Genomic DNA, 26089 nt, shown 5'->3' with positions numbered 1-26089 from the left:
AATTTAACTTTAACTTTATATCTTTGTACAATATACAACTACAAACAAATGTAGTACTAACTGAGCTGGTTGCATTATGTTGAAGTCTCATCAAGTCTATTGGATTTGTCTTTTTTTATAACTAGTAAGATTTTAAAGTGTTATGCTACTAATAATAATAAGATTTTAAAGATATAGCCTAACGTGACGTTTAAATATATGTTCATATATTTATCTTTATGTTGAGTTCCGGGAGCTGCCGGGGGGTACGTGCCCATCCAGAATAGTCTGGTGCCCACCTCAGAATATTTAAAATATTGCGCTTTTGCCTCGACACCAGAGCGAAGAAATGAAAATATAAATCTAATTAAATATTTCATTTACTCGAACGGGATCGATCCCACAACCAGTCGTGTTTCAATTTGCTATTATAGCTAATAATACAACTTTTTAAAAGTTGAATTCGAATACAATAGTTCACATTTAACCTCTGCACCTTATCTATATTCTACTCCACTATACTATATGATGAATACCGAGTACCTACTTATATTTCACAGCTGCAAATATTTAAATTAACATAAGTATTATTTATTCTAACAAACAATAATGGTTACATCATCAATCCCATCACCCAGGGGAACGCCTTTGTTAAAAGAGCGTTATATAATTATATATTCTATTTACATAAAAAATATTTAAAAAATGATATAATTTAATATATAACTTTCAATTTATGTCAATTATTATTCTTACATTCATGGAAAAGACAAGCCTATGGGTTTCATATACAGCATTCAGCTGATGGAAAGTGACCACGTCTGACACCCGAGGAGCTACAGGTGCATTGCCGGTCTTTAAGGTGGAGAAGGAAGTGGTGGAAGTTTATGAAGGTACCCTATGTATATAGGGTACCTGTGAAAACCGCGTCAGTCTTCATCCCGCATATAGCAGGTTGGGCAAAGGGAACTTAGGATCAAGTCAGCCACATATAATGAAAAAAATACATAATAATAAGAGGGAGAGGGGAGTTTCCTCGAGTGGCAATCGAACCTACCACCATCGTGTTTACAATCAGATTTCCACTGACTTGACCTAAAATTGTAATATTGCGTATAACAATTATTATAATGAAAATTAACGTATTGTATATGACATGAAACATTAAAGAGTTCTCGATAAAACAAAGTCGGTTAATGACATATTATGTAGGTAGATAATGATGAATGATGAATATAAGAATATTGACCTATAATTCTAGTTTTTTCTTTCCCCTATAATTATTATACGTTTACATTATTTAATTATTTACAAGCAAAAATTACTCTGTTTTACATTGTATTTCAGAAAATTATTGCTATGCTATTTATACTCAAGAATTCGGTTGAAAGTGGAGAACGGAGTATCGTAACACTAGGTTCTCAGGTTTTCTCTGGCTACCCTATTATGTCCTACGTTCAATTTTCGAGACATAGCGAGTTGAGTGGTAGAACTTAACGCCGCGCTTTGTCTTGTTACCAGAGCGGAGAAATGAAAATAATTAATTTTCCCGAGTAGGAATTGAACCCACAACCAACGCGTTTACAGTCAAATGATGTGCCACTTCGTCATGCCGGCTTCAAGTTCAACTAAATAAATATAATAGTAAATTATAATAAATTGCTACAATTGTATCTGTGACCTCCACTACGAGTTATAGACAAATATAAACATAATACATAATTAATAATTATTGTATTTTATTAGCTGAGGCCGGCGCAGTTACACAGTGTCTAACTTTAAACTCGACAATTGAAGGTTCGATCCCCACTCGATAGAATACCTATCATCATCAACATCATCATCAGCCTGTCCTCGTCCACTGCTGGACATAGGCCTCTCCAATGGCATGCCACTGAGCTCGATCTTCAGCTCTTCGCATCCAGCCGTTGCCCGCCATCGTCACTCCATCTAGCTCGAGGAAGTCCTACATTACGCTTGCCGAGGCGTGGTATCCACTCTAGAACGCGCTTACCCCAACCTATATACCTATATATTTAAAAATATATAACCTATATATTTAAAAATATGTAAAAATTAAAGGAAGCCAGCAGAGGCAAGAGGAACGGAAGTCTTAATAACCCTGCTATGTACGAGATACAGCGTAAGGCTAGACTTTTAAAAAATTGGACCTTGAGAATGGAGTGTCTTAACATTAAGTTCACTCTGCCTGCGATATGATCTCATCTAATAAAAATTACACCATTGTAGCGCAGAAGACTACTTCTGCGTAATTTAGGGTATTCAAGTTCAGTTCCCATTAAAATAAAATTAACATTTTAGATGAGCGCTGAGTTCAGCCACCTTGATTATTAAAGAGCAAATACAATAACATATTGATTTACGGCTATAAGTCCAACTACTTTCAACATAGATGATAAAAATTATATATTACCAAGATATTACAATAAACTAGTCGTCGCCTGCAAATATGTTGTTTACACGGAATTTAAAATTTTAAAATGTATTTTTTTCCCTCTCTTTTTAGTTCTGTCTTAATACTCCTCTACGTTCACTAACCAACCTTCAAAATTTCAATTTTTTAAGCCTAATAGCTTGTGCGCTGTCTTTTTAACCCTCAGTAACAGACAGACAGAATATTATATATATATATATAGAAAAAAACAACGAACTAATAATCAGAGCATATACAAATAAATCATTAATTAAACATACATTAATGATAAAAACTATAAACAATAATTTCTGAAAACATTGTCATTGATGATATTATCTTCATTTAGCACAACAACTTTACAAGTATCAGACGTATAAAAAAAATGGCTGATAAAATAGCTATAGTAACTGGCGCTAATAAAGGCCTAGGCTTCGCCACAGTGAAAGGAATATGTAAGAGATTCGACGGCATCGTTTATTTAACTGCAAGGGATAACTCTCGAGGTTTGGATGCTGTGAAAAAACTTGAAAATTTAGGCCTGAAACCAAGATTTCATGTTCTAGACGTAAGTGACAAAGACAGTATTAAAAACTTTGCTGATTATATTAAAAAGGAACATGGTGGTATAGATGTACTGGTGAATAATGCTGCCATTTTAGATTGGAACGAAGTTTATCCTAGTTATGAAGCAGCAAAACGTAATATTGATGTAAATTACAGAAGTTTATTAAACATTGAACTGTTTCTGTTTCCATTATTGAGAGACGGCGCTAGAGTTGTCAATGTATCTAGCGCCTGCGGACACCTTTCCAATTTACGCAACAAAAAGTGGCTCGAAACTTTGACCAAAGAGGACTTAAGTACTGAAGATATAAATAAATTTGTGGACGAATATTTGGATAGCGTAAAAAATGGGACATTCAATAAAAACGATTTCGCCGATTCTGGTAAACATGCTGAGCACAGAGTTTCTAAGATTGCTTTAACAGCTCTAACAATGGTATTGCAAAGGAAATATAACGACAGAAATATTTCTATAAACGCTGTTCATCCAGGCCACGTAAAAACTGACATGGCAAGAGGCGGTGGTGAATTGGATCCTGATGAAGCGGCGAAAACTATTTTGTACCTAATTTTTGAAGCTTCTCCCAATTTGAAGGGTACTTTTATGTGGTATAATAAGAAACTAGTTGATTGGTTTGATGTTGATGGTGATTATTATTATAAGCATTGCGAATTATAAATAATATTTATTATTAAGAATAAATATTTAAAAATCCTATACATGCAAATAACTCTTACGTTGCAAAATTTTATCAATATTATAAGTTAAATAATATTTTTGTTTTTATTATACAGATAGTACAATAAATAATATTTTTGTTATAATACATAACACGTAGATTCGTTTAATATCTCTAAGTACATATGTTTAGAATAATATCGTTTAAATAATGTTTTCCTCAATAGTAACAAAATAATGGGTTCCTCAATTGTCGGCTAAAATTGTTCATAAGTTATTTCATATTTTATTAGTATAAACTATAAGCTATGGAAGAACAAATTATTAAAGGGAATACTTAATACGTTTATGCCTTTTTTAATATTATTTCTCATATAAAATATAAATATAAGTATAATTTTATTTAACTTTATGTAGTTAACCTTTTATAATTATACATTAAATAATGTTATTTTAATGGTTTAAATAATTATACATTTGTAATCTTATGATATGTGCATTGTTTATTATAGATGATGAATTGATGCGTAATAAATGAATGATTGATGAAATAAATTGTGAACATTATAATTTTTTTTATTTCCCCTTAGATTATTAAATTAGCTTAAATCGTTTCCTTGAAACGGAACGGTATTTTGACAACCGATCGAAATTGACAAATTACTGTCAGTAGGATTTAGTTATTCCGTTTGTGGGTGTGCATGTCCATTTTAAAGAAAATCGCACGACATATATAAGAAAAATCAAAGAATACATTATTTTGTAAATGGAAAATAGTATAAATAATAAATAATATTCCTCCAAAAACACTTTAACCATCATTTTCACAGGTAAGTTAAAATAATTTCCGTTTTATTTGTATTTTTCGCGAAATTTAAAACGCGCTGAAAGGAATACATTTCGTACATTTAAGAGGAAAGCTTCATATAAACTTAAAATAGTATATAATCTGTTGCTGAAGTAAATATAAATTGTTTATCGAGACATTGACAAAGGTGCCAAAATACTTGAGTGACCTTTGCTAGTGTTACTACATTAGTATTCTTACTGCACTGCGGGACCTAAATGGCTAACCATATCTAAATAGTAAAACGACAATTGAGCTAAGTTTTTGCTATGTATTTGCAATAATCATTTTTTCATTATAAAGTGCTATTGACCTTCAGTGCTTGTGAAATATGTTAATATTTATTTAAAAAGCTAAATATGAATATTCATGCTATTTCTAAGTAAATTATACGATAAAACAATGGTTTTAGTGAGAAATATATATAATATGGCTTCATTTGCCGCCCAAGCTGCATTAAGATCGAGGTGGAGTTCTTTAATAGAGTCAACAAGTGTAGATGTTCCAGGGGAAGTGACCGATGGTGTCCGATCTGTTGTGGGATGGCTGAAACAGGCATGATATATATTCTGTTAAAACTGACAAACTGTTATTATTGTTTAGTATTTTAAAAAATTTATTGTTTTTTTTGTGTTTGACTGTAAATGTGAAAGTAGTGTTTGATACCCACTTTGGAAATGATTTATTTTAATTTATTCACTCTGGTAAGATGACAAAGCACAGCATTGTATTCCATCACCCTACAAACAATGTCTTAAAAATTTGGTGGGATATAGGGAATGAGGTTTTAACATTCTTTTCCCTCTGCCTACTATATTTGAGATAACAGTGTGGAGCTAAAAAAATGTATATTGATATCTTTAAAAATATAAATGTTTCTTTATATTGAAGTTATGTAAAGTTTGTTCAGTTTTAACAGTTTTATAGAATAGTTAAATGCACTTTAATTTTTATATTATTGGTGTTATTTTTTCTTTTTGGTCATTATTAAGATTTTTCAGTTATCTTTTTGATAACAGCACATTTTTTTCATTTCAGTTGCAAATTATTAGTGCATATGTATGTGAGAATTTGTAGTAGTATTTCTGGTTTTTAGTCCCTATATGACTTTTACTTTTAATGCACAAGTAGACTGATTGATTTCTCGAAATATGGCGTTTCGAGCGTGCCAGTTGAGCACAATTCATTTCGCCAATGTCACGTTGTATGGAAAACACACGAAGGAAATTGACCGGTAATAAAAAAGATAAATATACACAATTATAGAATAATGCACAAGTATATAAATTATGTTCAAGTTGGTGGAGTAATTCCACATTGACATTGATTTAAAAGAGTCCATAACTATGGAATCAATTCACACAAGTGGCAGTGAATTATTCTATTCACCCACTCTGATAAGACTGCGGCGTTGAGTTTCGCCACTCAACACGCAATGTCTCTAAAATAGGCAGAAAGTAAAAAACAATATTTGAACTCACAACCATTGTCTTCAATCAACTACAAACTCAAATTAGTTTATTATGACGTTTGAATGAAAATAAATACACACAATGTCTGGCAATGGAACGTTAGTGTCCTAAATGGAATAGAGTATCTTAAAACAAGGTTCCCAGGTTCCTTGTGCTTACACTAGAAAAAAATAAATTCAATATAAAAATAGAAAGTTTTTTTCATTTTATGTTTATTTATTAGTGGTATCTTTACCTATTCAATAAATTTCTATTGTACATTTTGAGATAATAAAGTTTTTTTTAAGACTACATAAAATTGTTTAGACAATGTCGCCTATATCATTTATCGTAATTGTTATTTATATATAACTTTCAATTTGCCCAAGTAATTAATTGTGTTAAGCGTATAGAAGCTCCCTGCGTTGTTTGTTCAGCCCTAATTAGTAATAAAAGGTATTAAGGCTTGAAACTCGAAAAGTTATATCACAAATATATCTACATGAGTATTTTTTTTTAAGAAGAAAGAAAGACATCTTTTTTTTTTCGTCATTAATATGTTTAGTTTATAGTATGTATAATAAACAGTGATTTTGCTTAATTTTCGTTTTTTTTTTATATCTTTCATATTATTTATAAAAAAAAAAAAAACAAAAACTTGTTGATATGTTTGGTATATTTGAAAAGAAAATGAATGGTACATGCACCTAGAGTTCTAGTTTCACGAATATATCTAAAGCTCTAGTTAATTATATTGATTGAAAAAATTTTTAACGATCAACGGAATATATTATACTAGCGGCCCGCTCGCGGTTTCACCCGCGTGAACTATGTTATTATTAATTTCTGTCTCCATGACTACGTCCTAGTGACGTTATGCAAAATTTGAGACAGCATTTGTAGTAACGAAGTTTCATACAAACTTTCTACCCCAAAAACAACCCCTTAGAAGTCGAATATTGCAAATTCCCGTCTTAGCGAGCACCTACGTCCTATAAGTAACTCCTATGCAAAATTTGAGATTCCTAGCACGTGTAGTTTCTGAGATTTCGTGATGAGTGAGTGAGTGACTTTTCGATTTTATATATATAGATAAACACTCTGCTCTTATAGAATTATAAGGGGGAAAAAAATAAATCATGAAAAAGTTAGTATATCTGTTAATTTTTGTAAAATATATATTTTGTATAGTATTCTTAACTGCGCACAATATAACAATGCTGTGCGCAGTTGGGAAAAATCTGATTATACTTGCTATAGTAAGTAAGTACGATTTAAAAAGAACTTCAATTAGTCTGGTGGCACATCAAGGGGCGTAAAGCAAGGCATTGGATACTAACATTGGAAACGCACTGTCTTTGAAGTGGTCAAAAAGTGATGAACGAAGTGTCTTCATCGGCGTCACCTCTAGTGCACCCGATTAGATCACTACAAATAGAACCTTTGAGCTTATAGGTATCCATTGTTAGAACTAGGAAGCGGTTAACGTTTTTAAAAACAAGATAAAAACACAACATATTGTCTATTTGTTTCTAAATTATTCAAAATAGATTCTAACAATAACAATAATTAACACTAGTTTCCTTCACTATTTCTCGTATAATAAGGGCCGTTGGCTACAAGCAACTATCCCCGAATTGACACTTTTATGTTTAACTTTTTTGCTTTTTATCTATATCTACCCTCTTTTAAACGAGTTTGCTAACACCATATATACATATAGACTGTTCTACACCTAGTGCCCTACACTATGTTAGGTATATACTAGAAATAGTGTGGTGTTATCTCAGTTTTGACATCAGGGACAGAATACCCCCTTCAGCATTAACCACAAGCTCGAAAAAAAAAACCCGGCTGCCTCTATAGCAACGAAGATTTAGTTAGATGCGTTTGCACGTATTGGATAATTGGAGTTGAATGTATTATTTAAGTAGTTAAAGCGGGCGAAGCCGCAAGAGGGTCGCTAGTTAATTTTCCTTTTAATTCTCTAATATCAATATTATTATAGCAACCAGAAAAATGTTATTTATCATATAGTATGTAAGTTATCATCGTTCTTGACCTTTAGAGGCTTAGCCTTGCATCTCCAATATCAACCGCACCTGTAACTGTTGTATAATATTATACTATTTGAAACTAGTATATGTATGTAGCCCTGACTTTGTCGAGGTAAATGATTGATTTTTATACGAACGTTGTAAATAAAAAATAATATTAAGTATATTTTGTCGTAATAATTGATACCGCTGTGCCCCGCATATAGCGTGGTACCTAGTGGGAAGTAGGAACCTAGTGTTACGACAGGAGGGTCTTGCAAAAAAAAATAATTCGACGCCATAGTGGCGTAGCGGCCCCGCGTTTGATTGTAAACATGACGGTTCACGTAACCAATTCGATTTCTACTCGTAGTAATGAATTATTTCCATGCTCTGGTAACAGCCTAAAGCGCGTTGAATTTCGCCATTTAACACAATGTCTTGAAAATTTGCCATATACGTTCAAAACGTACCTAACATTTTGGATTTTGTAAAATATTTTTGAGTTTAAAGGGTTGTATGTGCTATTATTTCATACATAAGTAAATTAAATTGAATTCGACAGAGAAAAAAAAATCGACACAGAAAATTGACAGAGAGTACAATTACCATGTACCTCGATATTCAATTTCCTATTCTATTTTAGATAACCAATATTTTGGCACATCCTATTTTAAGCCGCTTTCATTGATCTCGGCTCGGGACCGGCTTCACACGACACGGACGGACAATTTGAATAATCTACTTGTATTCATACAGTAAAAATGTAACTGGTCGTCTGTACGTGGAAGATATACCTATAAGAAAAACTATTACAGAGGATATTTATAAATATAATAGAAACGAAAACTATTATTTTTTTTAAATTTAATTCTGTTTCTACTAATTTAAAAAATATTATCTGTTTTTGAGATTAGTGCCAACATACACACTTATTCAAATGCAGCTTTCATTATTCTATTTTAGTAAACTTCGCACTTGTTTTATTTCAATCGGTTCATAACTAAATGTTAAGGGAAGTTTACCAAATTACAATAGTGAAAACTGTATTTAAATCGGTTAAGCCGTTTGTGAGATTAGCGTGCACTAACGTACAAATAGATGAGAATTTCGAAAGTATTTTTTTCAAGTTCGATTACTTTGATTTTCTTATAGTCGATCTATATAAGATTTTCTCATATATATTCTAGGTACAGACAGGGTCAGTTACGTTTTTATATATTGTATAGATACGTCTATTCTTGTCGCCACTCTTAAAACGAATTGGTTTGACATTGGATTTGTCGAACGAATTTGTCGGCCTTGGGGTACCCTTCCGTTATCGAGTTAAAATATGCTTTAGAATTTTGGACCCTTTGATTTCGACCGAAGGCTTTGAAATTATTTAAGAAATAGTATTTTTTTACATAAATCACGAGGTCGACGCGACGTTTGTGGGTTCGATTCCAACTCAGGAGAATGAAATATTTCATATTTGCATTGCCTCGTCTTGGTAACGAGGCAAAAACGCGGCGTTGACGCCACTACATGCAATGCCTTAAGAATTAGACGGCAAGTGGGAAACGAAAGTGTCTTAATTGAGAACGGAGTGTCTTAACACTATTATTCACAGGATCTGTGTCGTGGCGCTGGGGCACAAGTATGGGACTGTAATGCGATGGTTGTGGGTTCCATCCCCACTCGAGGGAATGAATTATTATTTATTAATATTTTTAATATTTTCATTTCTTCGCTCTGGTACCAAGGCAAGGTTAGATGTAATAATCTATTTCCTTTGAGAATTATTAGAAAAAACTGACTATAGGGACTTCTTTAGTAATATCTAGTCCTTTTTATAGTTTCGCTATAAATAACTTATACAATAATTGTATTACACGAATATAAAGATAATCTTTTCAACGTGACTATTGCATATATAAATATCTATTCAGTACAAGCTATAAGTAATGAAATATGCATGCCGGTATATATATTTGTCAGGTTTATTTAATGTGTGGGCGATGGTGATAGTTTCGAAGAGTTGTCAAGTGTCAATAAAAAACTAGGACAATTAGTTGTTCTTTTTTTAGTGACATTTCTTAAACAAAAATTTAATATGAAATTATTTTTTAACTTAACTAAATTTTCGAAATAATTAGTGGGCGCAGTGGCACAGCCAGTGACTGTAAACGATGCTTGTGGATTCGATTCCCACTCTGATGAAAAAATTGGGCTTAAAGTGGGGAATAGTGTGTATTCAGATGTGATTCTATGATTATATGTGGTGTACTATTTTTATTTAAACTATTAAGGTCTGCTTTAAAAACAAATGTCAAATCAATTTAACTTTATACGTAAAAAAGTACCTACTTATCAAATATTTAGCTTCACGATGTATCCTGCACATAGCAGGGTAGGCAGAGGGAACCTGTTAGACACTCCGTTCCCCATTAAAACACTTCCGTTCCCCGCTTTCCCCCAAACTCTTGAGGCACTGTGTTACGGAACTTAATGCCACGCTTTGCCTCGTTACCAGAACGAAGAAATGAAAATATTAAATATTTAATTCCCCGAGTGGGAACCCACAACCGTTTTGTTTATAGTCGCACGCTTGTTCCCCTGCGCCAAGACGGCCTCATATTTTATAGTTACTTTTTATGTTTTTTTTTTGTAGAAATGCATGTTAATTGTGTAGCAAGTCAATATTTTTATGTTTTGTCAAGACAATTTCCCCATTTTTTACACAAAATGAAAGAATTGTGTTTATCTTTGCAGCTTTTTATATGTAGATATATTTTTTTCTATCTTAAAGTAAGTTATAAATTAAAAATATAATTGTTTTTAGGCTTCATTAGAGGTACGGCAAGTGGGCAGACGGGCTGTGAGTCAGTTGTCAGGACGAGGCATGGGCGATGATGTGTTAATCGTACATTTTAATGATGTTTACAATATTGAACAAACCACAAGTAAGTATATATAATCACTTTTTTATATTGTTAATGCTAAGACGCTTTGGATAAACAGAGATGAAATTAACATCCTACTAATATTATAATTATAAATGTGAAAGTTTGTTAAGATGTATATTTGTTCTATTTTCACGAACAAACTGAACGGATTTACGGCCGCTGCCACAAGTATTATATATTAATTTATTAGAATTGAACTTGTTGCCTCGTTTGATAGATGTGAAAATAAACATGAAGGCGGGCCTTATCTTCAATACATATCTATTAATTTAGGACAAGTAAACTAAAGCAGAAGGTTACTATTAGTCATCAATCATAATATGTTTTTTTTGACACTTTTCTTAAACTAGCTCAGCCCTGCGGCTTCACTCGCATGAACAAATGGAAATGACTAAGAGTTATTGTAGAACACAAGACACCTAAGTGCCCCAGGTAGCTTTGACCGCAGGTATAGCGATTCAAAAATCAAAACCATTCTTCATTCAAGATTTTTTTCAAATCGAAACAGTAGTTCCTGAGATTAGCAATGTCAATCAAATTAATTAATTCCATAATCTTCGTATGGACTTAATAATAATTAAGTACATATAAGTTATTGGTGCGAATATTTGTATTAGCTATATAGAAAGTATGCTTTCCAAGACCAAATAGGACAAGTTAAAATTAAAGCTTTCACAATTTTCATCGTTGGATTGTTCCAACGTAAATAAGAAAGAAATAAGAGAATCAGAATAAAAAGTTATTTCTTCGTTTTTCTGGTGAAGAGTGTCAATACCAGAACCATAAGAATTTGAAACCAGTTTCTGATTAGCACGTTCAGCCAACCAGCCTCTTCAGCTTCATGATATTAGTATAGAAGTATTGATTTATATTTTTCTTTTCACAGATACGGAGCCAGTGGGAGGTGCACTAAGGTTCAGTACTGCGGTCAAAGCGCTGCAGCACCTTAACCCTCTTGTTCTGTTTAGTGGTGATGCCTTCTCGCCCAGTATGTGTAAGTTTGTTTTTAATTTTTTTAACCGACTTCAAAGTAGAAGGTTATCTGTTTGATGTCTATATCATCTTTTTAGGCTTTCTAGCTAAATTTAATTATTTTTTTTATTTTTTATTTAATAAGGTGCGGTACCTAAATGTAATACTTATGTTATATTTCAAATTAATAAACAGTTTCATCAAAATTGGTTCGATATTTTTTTAAGGTGCACCTAATTGCATTCATAGTTCAATTCACATATAAATTCTGTAGGGGATTCTATACAATATAGTTATTTAGTTAATTGTTTTAATTATTGAAATTTAATCGACCTCAATTCCCTTTATGTTCACGCATCATTCACATTTAGGGGCGGAAATAAAAAAGATAATAGATATCATCATTCTCTCGAGGGTATTTCGCGTTTAACAAATTGTAAAAAATTCACGTGTTGTCCACTGGGCAAAAGAAAAATATTTTAAATATTCAAAGTGAGAAAAATCCTAAAACGTAATCTGCGTAGCCATCTCCAGCTAACTTATGCGAGGCCACGACTCGCCGCCTGTACTATATAGAACATTTTCCCATTTCTACAATTAACAAAACAAAGAATAAATGAAAACATAACTTATAGCATCCTGTCGTCTGAGGATCCTAGTGCTTCACTTCGTTGAATTCTGGAGACAATTTCAAGACATTGCGTGTCGAGTGATGAATTTCAATTTCAATATAATTTTTCCCAAATAAGAATCGAATCCACAACCGTCGCTTTTACAGTTCGTGGTTATACTTATATATTTTATATTATTTCCACAGTGAGCACCTTCACGAAAGGAGAACAAATGGTGCCCGTTTTGAATGAAATAGGCACGCATTGTGCTGTGTTTGGAAATCATGATTTTGGTAAGAAATATTTACTTTCGCTATAAAATAAACATTTTTCTTATATCTAATATATTTTAGTATATAGTTAATTATTTAGTGTCTTTTTCCTAGGGGTATCTTCTATACCTCAAGAGGACAAAAACTAAACTCTTAAAGGATAATTTTGTTTGTTCCGTCTGTCAAGACCTTTTATCTTGAGATCACGTGGAGGTATCAAGGTGAAATTAATATCAAAATCTAAAGCTAAGATTTGTATGAAATTCGCCGCGTAATCAAATAATACCGGTATCCTGTAGACCTACAGTTATGAAATTTGGGACGAACTGAGAACTTACAATACAATGAGTCCATATACTCGTAAACTAAAATTCGTCTATGATATTTAATTAACTTAACCTCTATGATATTTCCTATTGATATACAATCGTGAAATTTGTACGGTACTCGCACTCGACTCTCGTTCTCTGGTGTAATCAGACTTTCATATAGGAAGCTTAAACGCAAGTAAATTGTGTTATTTCTTATTTATTCGTTTTCTTTCTAATATACATTTTTGGATAGTTTACTATAAGAAGAATCCTTTGAGTATAAGGCATGCATATTGCATATCTTGTTTTTAGTAGATATCTAAAAAAAATGGATTCGAGCCCACTGTTCTTAAATTAAAATACGTTTTTGCTGTGCCATACCGGTCTTTTCGCTAAACAAAAAATTAAAAAAATGCGAATATTTAAATATTTCGCGAAGTAAAATCTCTTGATGTAATCGTAAATAGAATTGGCGTGTTTCCACATTTTTTTACTAAATAAAAACTTCAATAGTATTCAATATATTATGGTTATTGAGACTTTAACTAAAATTTCTTTAATATTCTTGTTTCTTTTATATTTTGTGTGGCAAGATATATTTGACTTCATTTTGAACTTTTACTCAATTCATTTCTTTAAATTTTTCATATTAATCGCAATACAATTAATGAGTACAGTCATATACGAGTAAATACGACTGCTGACAAAAGAGCATATTTGTATTGTTAAGTGTTAAAAAGTAATATTAAGAAAGTTTATAAAAATACATATTTTTTAATGAAAAATACCCCTTATCAAAATTAGGTACATAGTACAAAATTTTATCTTAAAATTACTGAGATATTTTAAAGCATGTAGCTAAAACTAAAAATAAATGCGTGGGGGTACAAAAAAAAGACTTTCTTTTCTTAATTTTATACTGCTTTCTTAATTTTACACAGTAGGGTATGCATGGGGAATCTAGTGTTAAGAAACCTTCACCACCCTATTTTTCGAGACACTGCCCTAATTGACGTAGCTCAACTCTGCTCTATGTCTTATTATAAAAGTTATAATATTTTTCCAGATTTCGGTCTAGACGTCCTATCGAATCTTGTATCACAATGTAATTTCCCATGGCTCATGTCAAACGTTATAGACAACGAAACAGGAAGGCCTTTGGGCGATGGGAAAATAACCCACGCTTTGATGTGCAACGGCCATAAGATTGGACTCATTGGTTTGGTTGAACAGGTATGTTATTTAGAACGTTTTTTTTGTTTTGAGGATATTTCATGATAGTTGGGGGTCCGATTTCCACTACGGGGTTGTATTTTATTATTATCTTTTCCGCGCTCTAGTAGGACAAAGCGTGGTATGAAGTTTTCAACACGAGAACGAACTATTTCTATTTCTAAAAGAACATTTTCATTCGCCATTGCAGCATGTATTCGAGGTGGAAGGTTTCCGTAGACGCATACCGTAAGGAACGCGTGCTGTAACCGTTTCGTGGGAACGGGAGATTCCTAACCGATGAATTTCATTGGTTCTTAGGCCACGTACGTGGAATTCTATTGATAGCCTACTTTCATTAGTCGATTACTCATATTCCGGGACCCCCCAACTGAGTTCACGATCAACGAAAATGCCCTAAGATAAAGGATTTCAGTAACGGTTTGTGATATTAGACAGGGAAAATGAAAACAGTTTTTATATAAAGTAGATATATAATTGGCTCAAATGCTGGAAAGTAGTTGAATTTTTATCGAGAAGTGGAATTTGTTGAGAATATTTTTCATGTTTCTTTTTTTAATTCTCCAGGAATGGTTGGAGACTTTAGCGACAATAAATCCTGAAGAGGTGACTTTCATAGATTTTCTTCAGGCTGGAACTAAATTAGCGTCGCAATTGAAACAGGAGGTTTGTATTTAAAACTGACATTTAATTTTTTTATGTAATTAAAAGTGACCACTTTTAAAAATATATATTTTTTTTAAATAAAAATATATATTTTTTTCAATATTAAAATTTTATATTACATAACAAGTATATTACATTAAAAAACTGAACTAAATCCACTATTTTTGTTTTATTATATTTTCTTTTACAGTTTATTAAAGAAAAAATATTTTTTATAAAACATAAAAATATTTCCAAGCGCCCTAACTAAGCCAAACGTTCTTATCATGGTACGTCGAAATTCTTATACATGCGCTTACAACTTATTCATGTTGTAAGCGCATGTTGTAAGCTCACGTAGCTTGATGAGAACGCATGGTATAGTGGAGCGCTTGGACGGTATCAAGGAGGCGCGGCGGGTTCAACTTCCGCTAATGTAAATTTTTATGCGTTTTCTTAAAAGTTGTATATTTTTTCCCAGGGTTGTGAATATGTTATAGCTCTAACTCATATGAGAACTCCAAACGACATAAAGTTAGCGGAAGGCTGCACCGATATTGATTTGATTTTGGGAGGCCATGACCACGTTTATGAGGTTTTGGAGGTAAGATTAGAAAATAAATTATTATATTGAAATTTGGCGTTGAAATTTTTGAAGTAGAGTATGAAATTAGGCATAAGTATAGTTTATATAGAGAATGATGTTTTTTAACCTTCACGCTGTATCCATGCGTTATAAGACACTCCGTTCTCATTGAGACTCTGTTCCCCACTTTCTGCCTAATTCTTGAAGGATTGCGTCTTAAGTGGTGAAACTCAACGCCGCGCTTTGCCTCGTTACTAGAGCGAGAAAATTAAAATATTAAATGTCTTACTAGTGGGAATCGAAGCCTCAGTCGTGACGTTTATAGTTACACGCTTGTTCTCTTGTAAAAAAATATAAAACATAAACGTACTTTAAAAATACACACTATTATACGTTTGACAATATATGCTTTTATATAAAGTGACATATACGTTGCTATAGCAATGCGTCGATTCGTTGTCTAGTATTAATAATCGTTAGTGCAAATGGAATATTTTTTTTTCAGATAAACAACAAATATATAGTAAAAAGTGGTACAGATTTTCGTCAGTTCAGCAAAATTAATGTTAATTTTAGTTCTGAAACGGCTCAAGTTGAGATATCCGAAGTGAATGTGAACAGTTCGTACATAGAAGATCCTGTGTTGAAATCCAAAGTGGAGAAATATTCAGGTAAATATTATTACGAATGTTAGGTAAATTGTATTTTCTAAAAAATCCTAGAATTTTTGATTTTAATTAGTTTCCATTAATAGTTAATAAATACAAAAAGCTAATACGCAATATCACCAGAATTCGGCTGAAAAGTGCGATATGGAATCCTAACGGGGTAAAGTGTCTTAACACTAGGTTCCCAGGTTTCCTTTGTCTACCCTGCTAAGCGCAGGACACAAAGATAAATGGTTGAAAACCAATAGGCTTATAATTATATAGATAAAATTCTTATCACATTTTTTTTATTCAAGAAATGACTTTAAAAATATTAAACGTTTTCCCAGGTATTAAACAAGTATTGCTATCAAAATACAACGAATAATTAATAACGACTTTTTAAAACAATATTTCCTTAAAAGAAATAGAGCAACGCTTAAATATATATTTTTTTCTACAGCAATGATAGACGGCAAAATGGACGAAGTTCTAGGCAAGTTCTGCGTGCCTCTCGAAGGTAGATTCGCATTGATAAGAAGACAAGAGTGCAATCTTGGTAACTGGGTATGCGATGTGCTACTAGCAGCTACTGCAGCTGACGTGTTGCTGTTGAACTCGGGAACTTTTAGATCTGATCAGGTGAGATCCAAATAAGGGAGCGTTTTCGGAATTTATGGATAAGATGCGTATCGACATTTAATATTTTTAACATATTTTTTTATTCTTTGATTTATTATTATTAAATATTTAGACCTGCTCAAATAAGGCCAAAATCTATTTGGATGAAAAAAAATGTGTATTAATTTAAATGTGCGTATGAGCTTTTCCCTCACTAATTCGATGAATGACAGACAGATAAAACTATTGAGATATATTTTATACAAAACTTTTAGGTGCATGCAGCTGGTGACTTTACTCTCCGTGATCTCTCAACAATAATACCGATGAGAGACCCTATAGTAGTTGTGGAAGCGACTGGAGAAACTGTACTCAAAGTTTTGGAAAATTCCGTCTCTAAATATCCCAGTTTGGAAGGGAGGTTCCCACAGGTATTGTATTTTCATTTGTATTCATATGTCTTGTTTGAAAAGTTTGATATGTGTCCTGCAAGCGATAGTTGCTAGTTGAAATATCAAAGTATCGCTATATAATACAAATAATAGCGTGATAATAGATTAAATTGCAAATTGGAGGGATATGAAAATTTTCATATTTTTTTACTAAAGTAGAATCAAACTAACAATCGTTGCTGTAGTTCAATATTTATCAACTACTCCACGAGATCAAGTCTTAAAGACTTGACCTTTCATATCTTACTAGTAATATTATAAATGTGAAAGTTTGTGAAGATGGATGCTTATTTGCACTTTGCACTTTCTCACATAAATTACTGAACTGATTTAGATGAAACTTTACAGTAAATATAAAGAACATTTTAACATTATGTTCAGCCAATTTTAATGAACGAGTTGAAACATTCTAGGTAGCAGGCATATCATTCGCATTTGACCCCTCAAAGCCGCCGGGCAAGAGGATCGCAGAGCAAGTAGTCAAGATAGGTGATGAATATCTACAAAGGGAGCAGAAATACAGATTGGCCATTAAGCAGTACTTGCACGCGGGCAACGACGGGTTTACAATGCTGCCTCATTGTCCTGTGTTGGTAAGTTGTTAAGTAGTTGGTAAGGCTAAATTGTCGTGATGAATATTGACAGTACTTATTTTAAAAGAAGCCAAGCCGATCTTGGGATACCGGTATAGAACAACACACGCAATATCTTTTTTTCAGTTTTATTCTGTATCCAGTAGATATTTCAGGGTAGGCAGGTTAATTTACAATACGATTTTCCAGGTATCAGAAGACATGTGCCCAGAGATAGGTATGGCGATACAAAATCATTTCGCCGCAATCAACGTTAGGACTGGGAAATCTAGGCCGTCTAAGCATAGGCAGTCTTTAGTCACTTTGAGTAGGAGGTAATGTGTTTTGTTTTATTTTTATTATCTGTATTATATTTATGTATGGATTAATGTATACTATATTCTAAAAATGTACCTACCTATATAAAAACGTATTGCGCTTGGATTTTAAATGAGAGGCGCGGGTTTAAATCCCACTACGTTCTAATTCTTTGTCTAATTTATGCGTTTGCTAAAAATATGCCTTCTATACTATAAAATTTCTATAATGATTAAAAATGCTTAAATTTTAAATAACTTGTTTTTAATTAAATTTTATATATTACAGGCACAGTCTAGTCAAAATGTTAGATAACAGTGAACTGGACGGACCTCCACCACTAAGACGGGCGTCGTCTACCACTGTTGAACCTCTGCATAATACTCATCATAGGTAGATTATTTATATGTAATTACAGTACGGTCAGCGAAAAGTGTGCAAAAAATCCAAAAATCTAACTTCACGGCGGCCACGACTCGTCAACAGTACTGTACTATTTCTCCAAACATAAAATAATATTAATATTTCATTTATTTTAATTTTCCCGCTTTGGTAGACTAAACGCGGCGTTGAGTTTCGAACATCAATAGGCAATATCTCAAAAAAATTAACAGTGTGAAGGCCTGTCGATATATTTTTATATTTGTATTATTCCACAGATTAACTAGACGTGCTTCTTTAGACGATTTAGAACAAAACGCGTGTGAATTGGCGCCCAAGATTGAAAACAGGATAGTGATACTCGACAAACCTGGGGTGAGGATTATTATTCTTACTATATTATTAAATGGTAGAAAAACGGAGTGTCCTGACACTAGTTTCTCTCTGACTACTTTGCTATATGCGGGTTACAGCGTGAAGCTGATTTTTAACTTTTAACTTTTAGGTATATTATTTTTCTATATATTACAGAAATTACAAGAACTTTTAGCTGAGAGGGCTCGATGGGAATCAGATTCTGTTATCAAAGAAGTTGATGATGAAAGTTCACCATAAATTCACCACAAAATTTTAAATTAGTAAGGCAATATATTTTTTATTCCTCAAGTTTTGAACCTGTTACTATCGTAGTATAAATGTATACCGCTTTTAAGTATATGTAATATGTATATTTCAAATTTTGCATAGTATGATATTCTTAGTCGATATATTATAGAAGGGGATCGACAAATTTTAATTTCAATTACCAATTAACTTATATGTTTGTACAGAAAACGACATAAACAACTAATTGTTGATTCCAAGTAAATTTTATCTAACGTACATACAACATACCAGTACTATTACTTTTTGAACTATTCTTCGAAATCTTCCATTAAAAAATAAAATTATATATTTGCTTAACATTTTTTACTTATGTGAGTTAGTGATAGCGGTTTTTCATATATTCCAATTCTACTAAATTTTATTCTTGTTACTTCTGTTCCAATCAAAATTTCGTTAAATTACTCGTAGTGCTACTCATAGTACTTTTAGAAATTATTAAAGATTAATAATAATAATTTATTATTTCAAAAAAATATTGTTTTTATTATTGTTGTTGATAAAATATTTCTAAACCAAAAGTAATGTACACACTAACAATTTATTTTATAGATATTAAACACATAAAACTGAATTCTATTAGTTTTATGTGTTTCACTCGTATGTCTATAAAATAAATATTTCATAAATATTCAATACTTAGTGTTGAAATATATTTCTTTTCATTATAGATAAGACAAAAATCAGGCCAAAGCTAACATTTGTTTTATTTTAACGTGTTGTAATAGTTGTTTTTATTAAAATAATATAATTATTTATTAGTTTATTGTTTTCTTTTCAAGTCAGAATAAGAATATTAAATCTTATTTCAAACTTCAAAAATAACCTAAAAAAATCTAGTAACATTAAAAATATGGGTCTATAACCGATATATTTATGTAAATATTAGTAATTACTGCGATTTTTGTGTTTGAAAAATATCAAAATATATCTACCTCAAATGAGTATTATTTTGATTTAATTGCAACTTAGTGACAAACAATAAAGGCTTTTTAGCTATAATAATACATTTTAAATTAAATGTTTATAGGAATAAATTGTAAACATAGGAGTTATTAAATAAAACTTAGAAAACGCTAAATAATTATTATTTAATTGCAATTTTTATAAATCTGTATTTATTAATTATCTCATAATTTCTTTTATTATTTGTTGAATCCTTCATATAAAAAAATCTCACTACCATTTTAATTTGTTGTTCCATTAGTTAATTATATATTTTTTACCTAAAAATACACTGCCTCTTTGTAACTATGCTACAGTTCGTCCAAATTATATAAAAAATCTTATGATCTAATCTAGCTTTATTATATCTATGTATTATACTAGCGTGTTTATATATTACCTTAAAATCTTATGCAATGGTCAATCTTAGATTTTCATAGTGAAAGTTCGATGAGAAAAAAATATATAGAAAATATTTTTAACTGAAGAACAAGTAATAAACTTGTAAAAATAGCTTTAAAAACTTAATTATATTTGGTTTATTTAATCGTAAAAATTAAATAATGTAAAATATTACACTATGTCAGCTAATGAAACTGCAAAAATAATTTTACTATCAAAATTTGCTCTGCAAAATCCGAAATTTTTTTTTATTAAATTTACTAGACAATCTAAATATTGGCCATAGTTTGTGTTTTACAGTAACATATAAAAACATAGGTATAGCGCGCACTAGTGATTTTTGTCACCGTGACTGTTGCGTGACTGTCACCGTGTACATTACACTTAATGAAGGTGCGCGCATTTGGATACGTGACAATTGGGTGACTTTTTGTCCGCGGAGGCCGGCAACACGCCGGTGACGCAACTGTCACCGCGTCCATAGATTTGTATGCCCGTGCGCGCATTAGCAACTAAATGTCACCTCCCCCTTGCGGTTTCCATACTAGTCGTCTTCCGCATAAACATGAAACAGCAGCGTGTTGCATTGCAGCACCGAATTTTTATTTCAAGAATGGCGTCAAGTTCATCAACAAGGCAAAACGTGTGTTTTCATGAAGATGAAATAGACAATGACAATACTGATTGACGAAATTGAGTTGAGGCTATTGCTCTATGACAAATGAAAAGTTGAAAGCCAATATTTTCTACGTTTGCTTTTTTTTCTATTTCTTAATATAAGTGCACAGACAACCATCTCTTCGAAATTCATTTTATCAAATGTAAAAAATTTCGTCACTGTCATCGCAAGTGCGCGCAGTCGCGAAAAGTATGGTGACATGTCAGTGACAAAAAACTTATTGTCACCGTGACAAAAGTCACCAGTGCGCGCTAAGGGATATAGTTGATGTTTTCATGTTATTCTGTATGTAGTTGGAATTTTTTATGTGAAATAATTTCGCTGACTACATTCAACTAAATTAGACTTAAAAAAATTAGATTGTATATCACATAAATAGATTTGCTCGAACTTAAATACTCATTGATAGTTTTTTTTATATTTCATATATTTTTTTTCACGTTTTAAAACGTCAGTTAAGCTATTGAAAATTTTATATAAAAAAATTCATAATTAAATTATGTAGGAAATAATCAATATGAATTAAATATTCATATAAAATTACACATTAGTTTTATTTTATGTATAAAAATAAGTATACATTTTTTTTAATCATCTTATTATTATGATAAAATATGTTGTTATCGTTATTTATATTCTTGTAATCTTATTATGATATTGTTGTGACGAATATTATTTGTGAAAAACGTTATTTTTTTATTTTATTATTTCTTACGCAAAATTTTAATATTTTGACTTAACTGTTAGTTCGTTATTATGTTATTATAATATTGTTATAAACAATTATTATTGTATTCAAGAAAGACATTCTTATTCAACTATTGAATTTCTTATTATTATTATAACATTATTTATATATATTTCATTTTAATTATTTCCTAAATGATATTTAAGTTTTTGACCTTACTGATTTCCAGTGATTTATTTTTTTAATATTGTTATTGTAATGATATTTCGTCATTATGATATTGTTATGAACAATTACTTATTGTATTTACAAAAAGACATTCTAATTCAACAACTAAATTTATTATTTAACTTATCTTACCATTATTTGTATAATTTCTTTAGTAAGTTTTAATATTGTCACTTTATTGCTGACCGACGACAATACAGTTTGTATTGTCGTTTTCTTTTGTAATTCAATTGTTATAGCCTAAAGCTTTAAAAAGATAATATCATATATAAATACATATAAGCTTGCCTTATTTTGTAGTATCGGTGTCATTTTTCTAGCAACTTGTCAAATACTTAGAGAATGAAGTCGGAGAATATTTTACAAGTTCAGTAAAGTAACACTCACTCTGGATAAATATTAATTGGTTTACGCTCTTAAATAAACATAAAAATATATTAAAACTTATTTTAATTGAATATTTCTATTATCTAATGAACAATATTATATAAATTATATTATATGTCTGTCTATATAAAACTAGCGGACCCGGACGCGGCTACGCCTGCTTGAAATATAAGAATATAGTTTCTATAGAAATATAATTTCAATCTAGATGAATTGGTAAAAGTGACTATTATATTTATTTTCATAAGGATAAATATCGAAATGACGCGGTAACGCGGAAAGCGGTCGCGTAGCAACGACGGTTGTTATTAACATGGCAGAATAAATTGCATGTCAAATTAGAAAGTATTTTAATTTATTAGTATATATGTGTAATGTAATGTTATATAGCCTACAGCACTTCTGAAGAATGCAGTTTTCATACAAAACAAAAACATAGTAAATCGGACCAGTAGATCCAGAGATCTTAGCGTTCAAACAAACAAACAAACAAACAAACTCTTCCGCTTTATTATATTAGTATAGATTTAATTAAAAATACAAAATTGTTAGTTAGATAATAAAAATATTTTAATGAATTTTAATATTTTTTGAATAATATTCATAGTAATATAAAAAAGGGGAAATCGACGAGAAGGATCTTTACTTTCTCCCTTTAATATAAACACACTTTAAATAAAAATCTAATGTATTAATAAAATAATTGTATTTAGTAAGAGTTTTATATTAAAAAAAGGCCTATTACACTCAATTTTATAGTCAGATATGGCCTAAATCTCTAATCAAAATGGGTATAAGTTCACTTTTATCTAAAATTATAAATATAATAAAATATTAAAAATATATATATAACTAGCGGACACGCGCAGCTTTGCTAGCTTATTTAGGGGTGAATTCTAATAAACCATGAAACATGTGTTCAATGAAATATTTTTAAGTCTAAATTTCAAATTTTATAATAATCGGTGGCGTTTTAAAGATTTTTCCAAACAAACTTTCAACCCCTTATTGGCTCTTTGGGGGTAAATTCTAAAAAAACCGTGAAATACGTGTTCAATTAAATACTTTTAAAAATCTAAATTTAAAATTTTATGAAAATCGGTGCTGATTAAAATTTTTTTCCATACAAACTTACAACCATTATTTCACCCTTTTAGGGTTAAAATTTTTTAAAATCCCTTCTTAGTGAATGTCCAGATTATGAAAGTAAACATCTGTCCAAATGTTACGTTTCTACGCACAGCGGTTACGGCTGTGCGTGCGTCTTACCTCAGTCAGTGAGGACAAGTCCTTTTATATATATAGATAACATATTTAAAAAAATGCGACGGTTATGGGCTCAATTTATAAAGGCAATGATTTAAGTAAGGGGAAGAAGAACACTGAGTTCCACCACTCAAACATAAATACAATGTCAAATAAGGGAAACGAAGTGAGCCTAACAAAAAAAATTTTTTAAATGCAGAAATTAATCATTTTTGGACTTATATCAATTTTAATTAGAGATACATAACAGATATAAAATGTCTATATTATAACAATATGCACCTCATATTAATTAAGACGCTAGAACACGGACATTATATAGTAAAATGAAAACTCACGGCCTTTATTATTGTAACGAATAGTATATAGACTATTGGTGGAATTATGCAACTAAACCTATAATACAGTATATTTATTCTTTTTTTTTATTAATTCAACTAAACTTTTTCAAATATTGGAGGAGACGCAATCAAAATAATAAAGCTTTTTTTGTGTAATTAAATTTTCAATATCAAAATCAAATCACATTAGCTTCACGCTGTATCCCGCAAACAGCAAGGTAGGCAGAGGGAACCTAGTGTTAAAACACTCTGTTCCTCTTTCCGCCGAATTCTGGACGCATTGCATTGAGTTGAGTGGCTTCGACGCTGCGCTTAGCCTCGACACCAGAGCAAAGAAATGAAAATTTAAATAAATATTTTATTTCTTCGAGTGGGGATCGAACCTACAACCAGTCGCGTTTGCAGTGAACCTGCTACACGACTGGCGTCAATTTTTTAATATCAATACAATATTATATATTTCAAGGTCGTGAGTACAAAATTTCAATATATAAGAGCACTCGTTAGAAATATTTGTACACGATTATTAATAATCTGCTTTATTATATTTTAATTTACTATAAAATTAATACCAATTTTATATTCTTAGGAAAGTTTAAAAAAGTTACCATTAGTAAGTACTCACTTGTTAATAGTCAAAATAATTTATATATATTTTTGTTTTTGGTTTTTAGAAATCTTTTATTATTGAGGCTGGGTTATTATTGTTATAACATCTTTCAACTAGTTCGACTATTGTATATTAGGCAGAGATATTTAAAACCTGTGGAATAAAAATATTATGTACCTACAAAAAATAAGGATATTCTAGAGTAAAGCAGATTATTAAGTCGGTACCAAGAATATTATTATAATAAATTAATAGTACATATTATTATTAGATAATAATAAATTTTAGACGTTTTATAGAAAAGAGCTTTGCTTTAAGCTACTGTGGGTAATAGTTACGTTGCGAATGTTTTTGTTTTCAAATATATCTTTATAATCAAATATGGATTTTTTTTATGTCCTGTATATAAGAATTTACTCGTTTCCATTCCACTTTTAGTCTTAGAGGCATAAATTGGTGGTGGAACTTAACGCCGCATTTTAAAATATTTTTATTATATTTTCTTTTTTTGAGTTTACCAATTCGAAATTTGAAACTATATTAGTAATACTTAAGTCCTTCTTTTTGAATAGCAGTTAACATTTATACGTTAGCTTTCTATATTTACTATATCTAATATATAAGATTACTTTCTCATACATGTGTATATGTACTTTCTATTTCAATTAAATATAATTTGATTAAACTTCATGGTTATTGGTTCAATTCCCACTTGTAGACAGTATTCTGCATTGCGATATATTTTTAATTTGGAAGTAAAATAATTAAGTTAGTCTTTCTAATAAAATATGTACTAGCTTGTACGAAGTTTAAAGAAAATATTTAATTAAAACAAAATTTTGTATTATATAATTTTTTTATTATATTACAATTTATATTTACAATGTTCATTTAACCTGATAAACTTAGTAATACTCAAATATCAGAAAGTCGGTATAATTATATCTATAAAAATGAATTAATTAATTATTTATTAATTTATAAAGTTTATTTTCTTTTCTATTTTTACGCTGTACATCGTAAATAACGGTTAGGCGGAAATAGCCTAGTATTAAGAGAACTTAAAATAATATTATTTTATATTTATGAACTAGCGACACACTCGCGACTCGTCTGTTTCAATCAACTACGCCATTATTTATTTACCACAAATAAAAAAAATGTAGGGTTTAATATAAATTTTTATTTATTAATTTTACTTTCCATTCATTATGTCTACTTTTTATGACAATTTATTTTTTTTATTGAGAAAGCAATATTTTATCGTTTTCATATATAATAATGAGGTACTTATTTTTATCTTAAAACAATATAAGTA

At 30.7% G+C, this 26089-nt stretch overlaps 2 protein-coding genes across 4 annotated transcripts; both read left to right on the top strand.

Annotated features, from left to right (window-relative positions):
- The first annotated feature begins 2746 nt into the window (after positions 1-2746).
- Positions 2747-4054, top strand: LOC146533602 (carbonyl reductase [NADPH] 3-like). The gene has a single exon (XM_085195023.1). It carries the CDS (start codon positions 2799-2801, stop codon positions 3657-3659), a length of 861 nt encoding a protein of 286 aa, XP_085051149.1. The 5' UTR covers positions 2747-2798; the 3' UTR covers positions 3660-4054.
- Positions 4055-4333: 279 nt separating this feature from the next.
- LOC146533601 (snake venom 5'-nucleotidase) lies at positions 4334-20883 on the top strand. Of its 3 annotated transcripts, XM_085193938.1 has the most exons (16): positions 4334-4489; positions 4919-5061; positions 10818-10938; positions 11828-11935; positions 12731-12817; positions 14174-14340; positions 14908-15006; positions 15467-15589; positions 16077-16242; positions 16682-16860; positions 17115-17270; positions 17705-17884; positions 18074-18198; positions 18470-18574; positions 18841-18937; positions 19094-20883. In XM_085193938.1, exons 2-16 carry the CDS (start codon positions 4936-4938, stop codon positions 19175-19177), a joined length of 1923 nt encoding a protein of 640 aa, XP_085050064.1. In that variant the 5' UTR covers positions 4334-4489; positions 4919-4935; the 3' UTR covers positions 19178-20883. The 3 variants fall into 3 exon arrangements, with proteins under 3 accessions (XP_085050064.1, XP_085050065.1, XP_085050063.1); XM_085193939.1 differs by lacking the exon at positions 4919-5061; XM_085193937.1 differs by lacking the exon at positions 4334-4489 and having other exon boundaries at positions 4660-5061.
- Positions 20884-26089: the final 5206 nt, after the last annotated feature.

Source organism: Heliconius melpomene, chromosome 12 (assembly GCF_056956725.1).
Source record: "Heliconius melpomene rosina isolate 202511_hmr_F chromosome 12, ASM5695672v1, whole genome shotgun sequence".
NCBI classification, from domain to species: domain Eukaryota; kingdom Metazoa; phylum Arthropoda; class Insecta; order Lepidoptera; family Nymphalidae; genus Heliconius; species Heliconius melpomene.
This window is presented reverse-complemented; position numbering and strand designations above follow the sequence as displayed.

Coding starts and splice junctions, on each gene's coding strand:
- LOC146533602 (XM_085195023.1), top strand. CDS start 2,799: ATGGCTGATAAAATAGCTATAGTAACTGGCGCTAATAAAGGCCTAGGC.
- LOC146533601 (XM_085193937.1), top strand. CDS start 4,876: ATGCTATTTCTAAGTAAATTATACGATAAAACAATGGTTTTAGTGAGA. Junction 16,243..16,681: donor CAAAGTGGAGAAATATTCAG/GTAAATATTATT, acceptor TTTTTTCTACAG/CAATGATAGACGGCAAAATG. Junction 18,938..19,093: donor TGATACTCGACAAACCTGGG/GTGAGGATTATT, acceptor TATATATTACAG/AAATTACAAGAACTTTTAGC.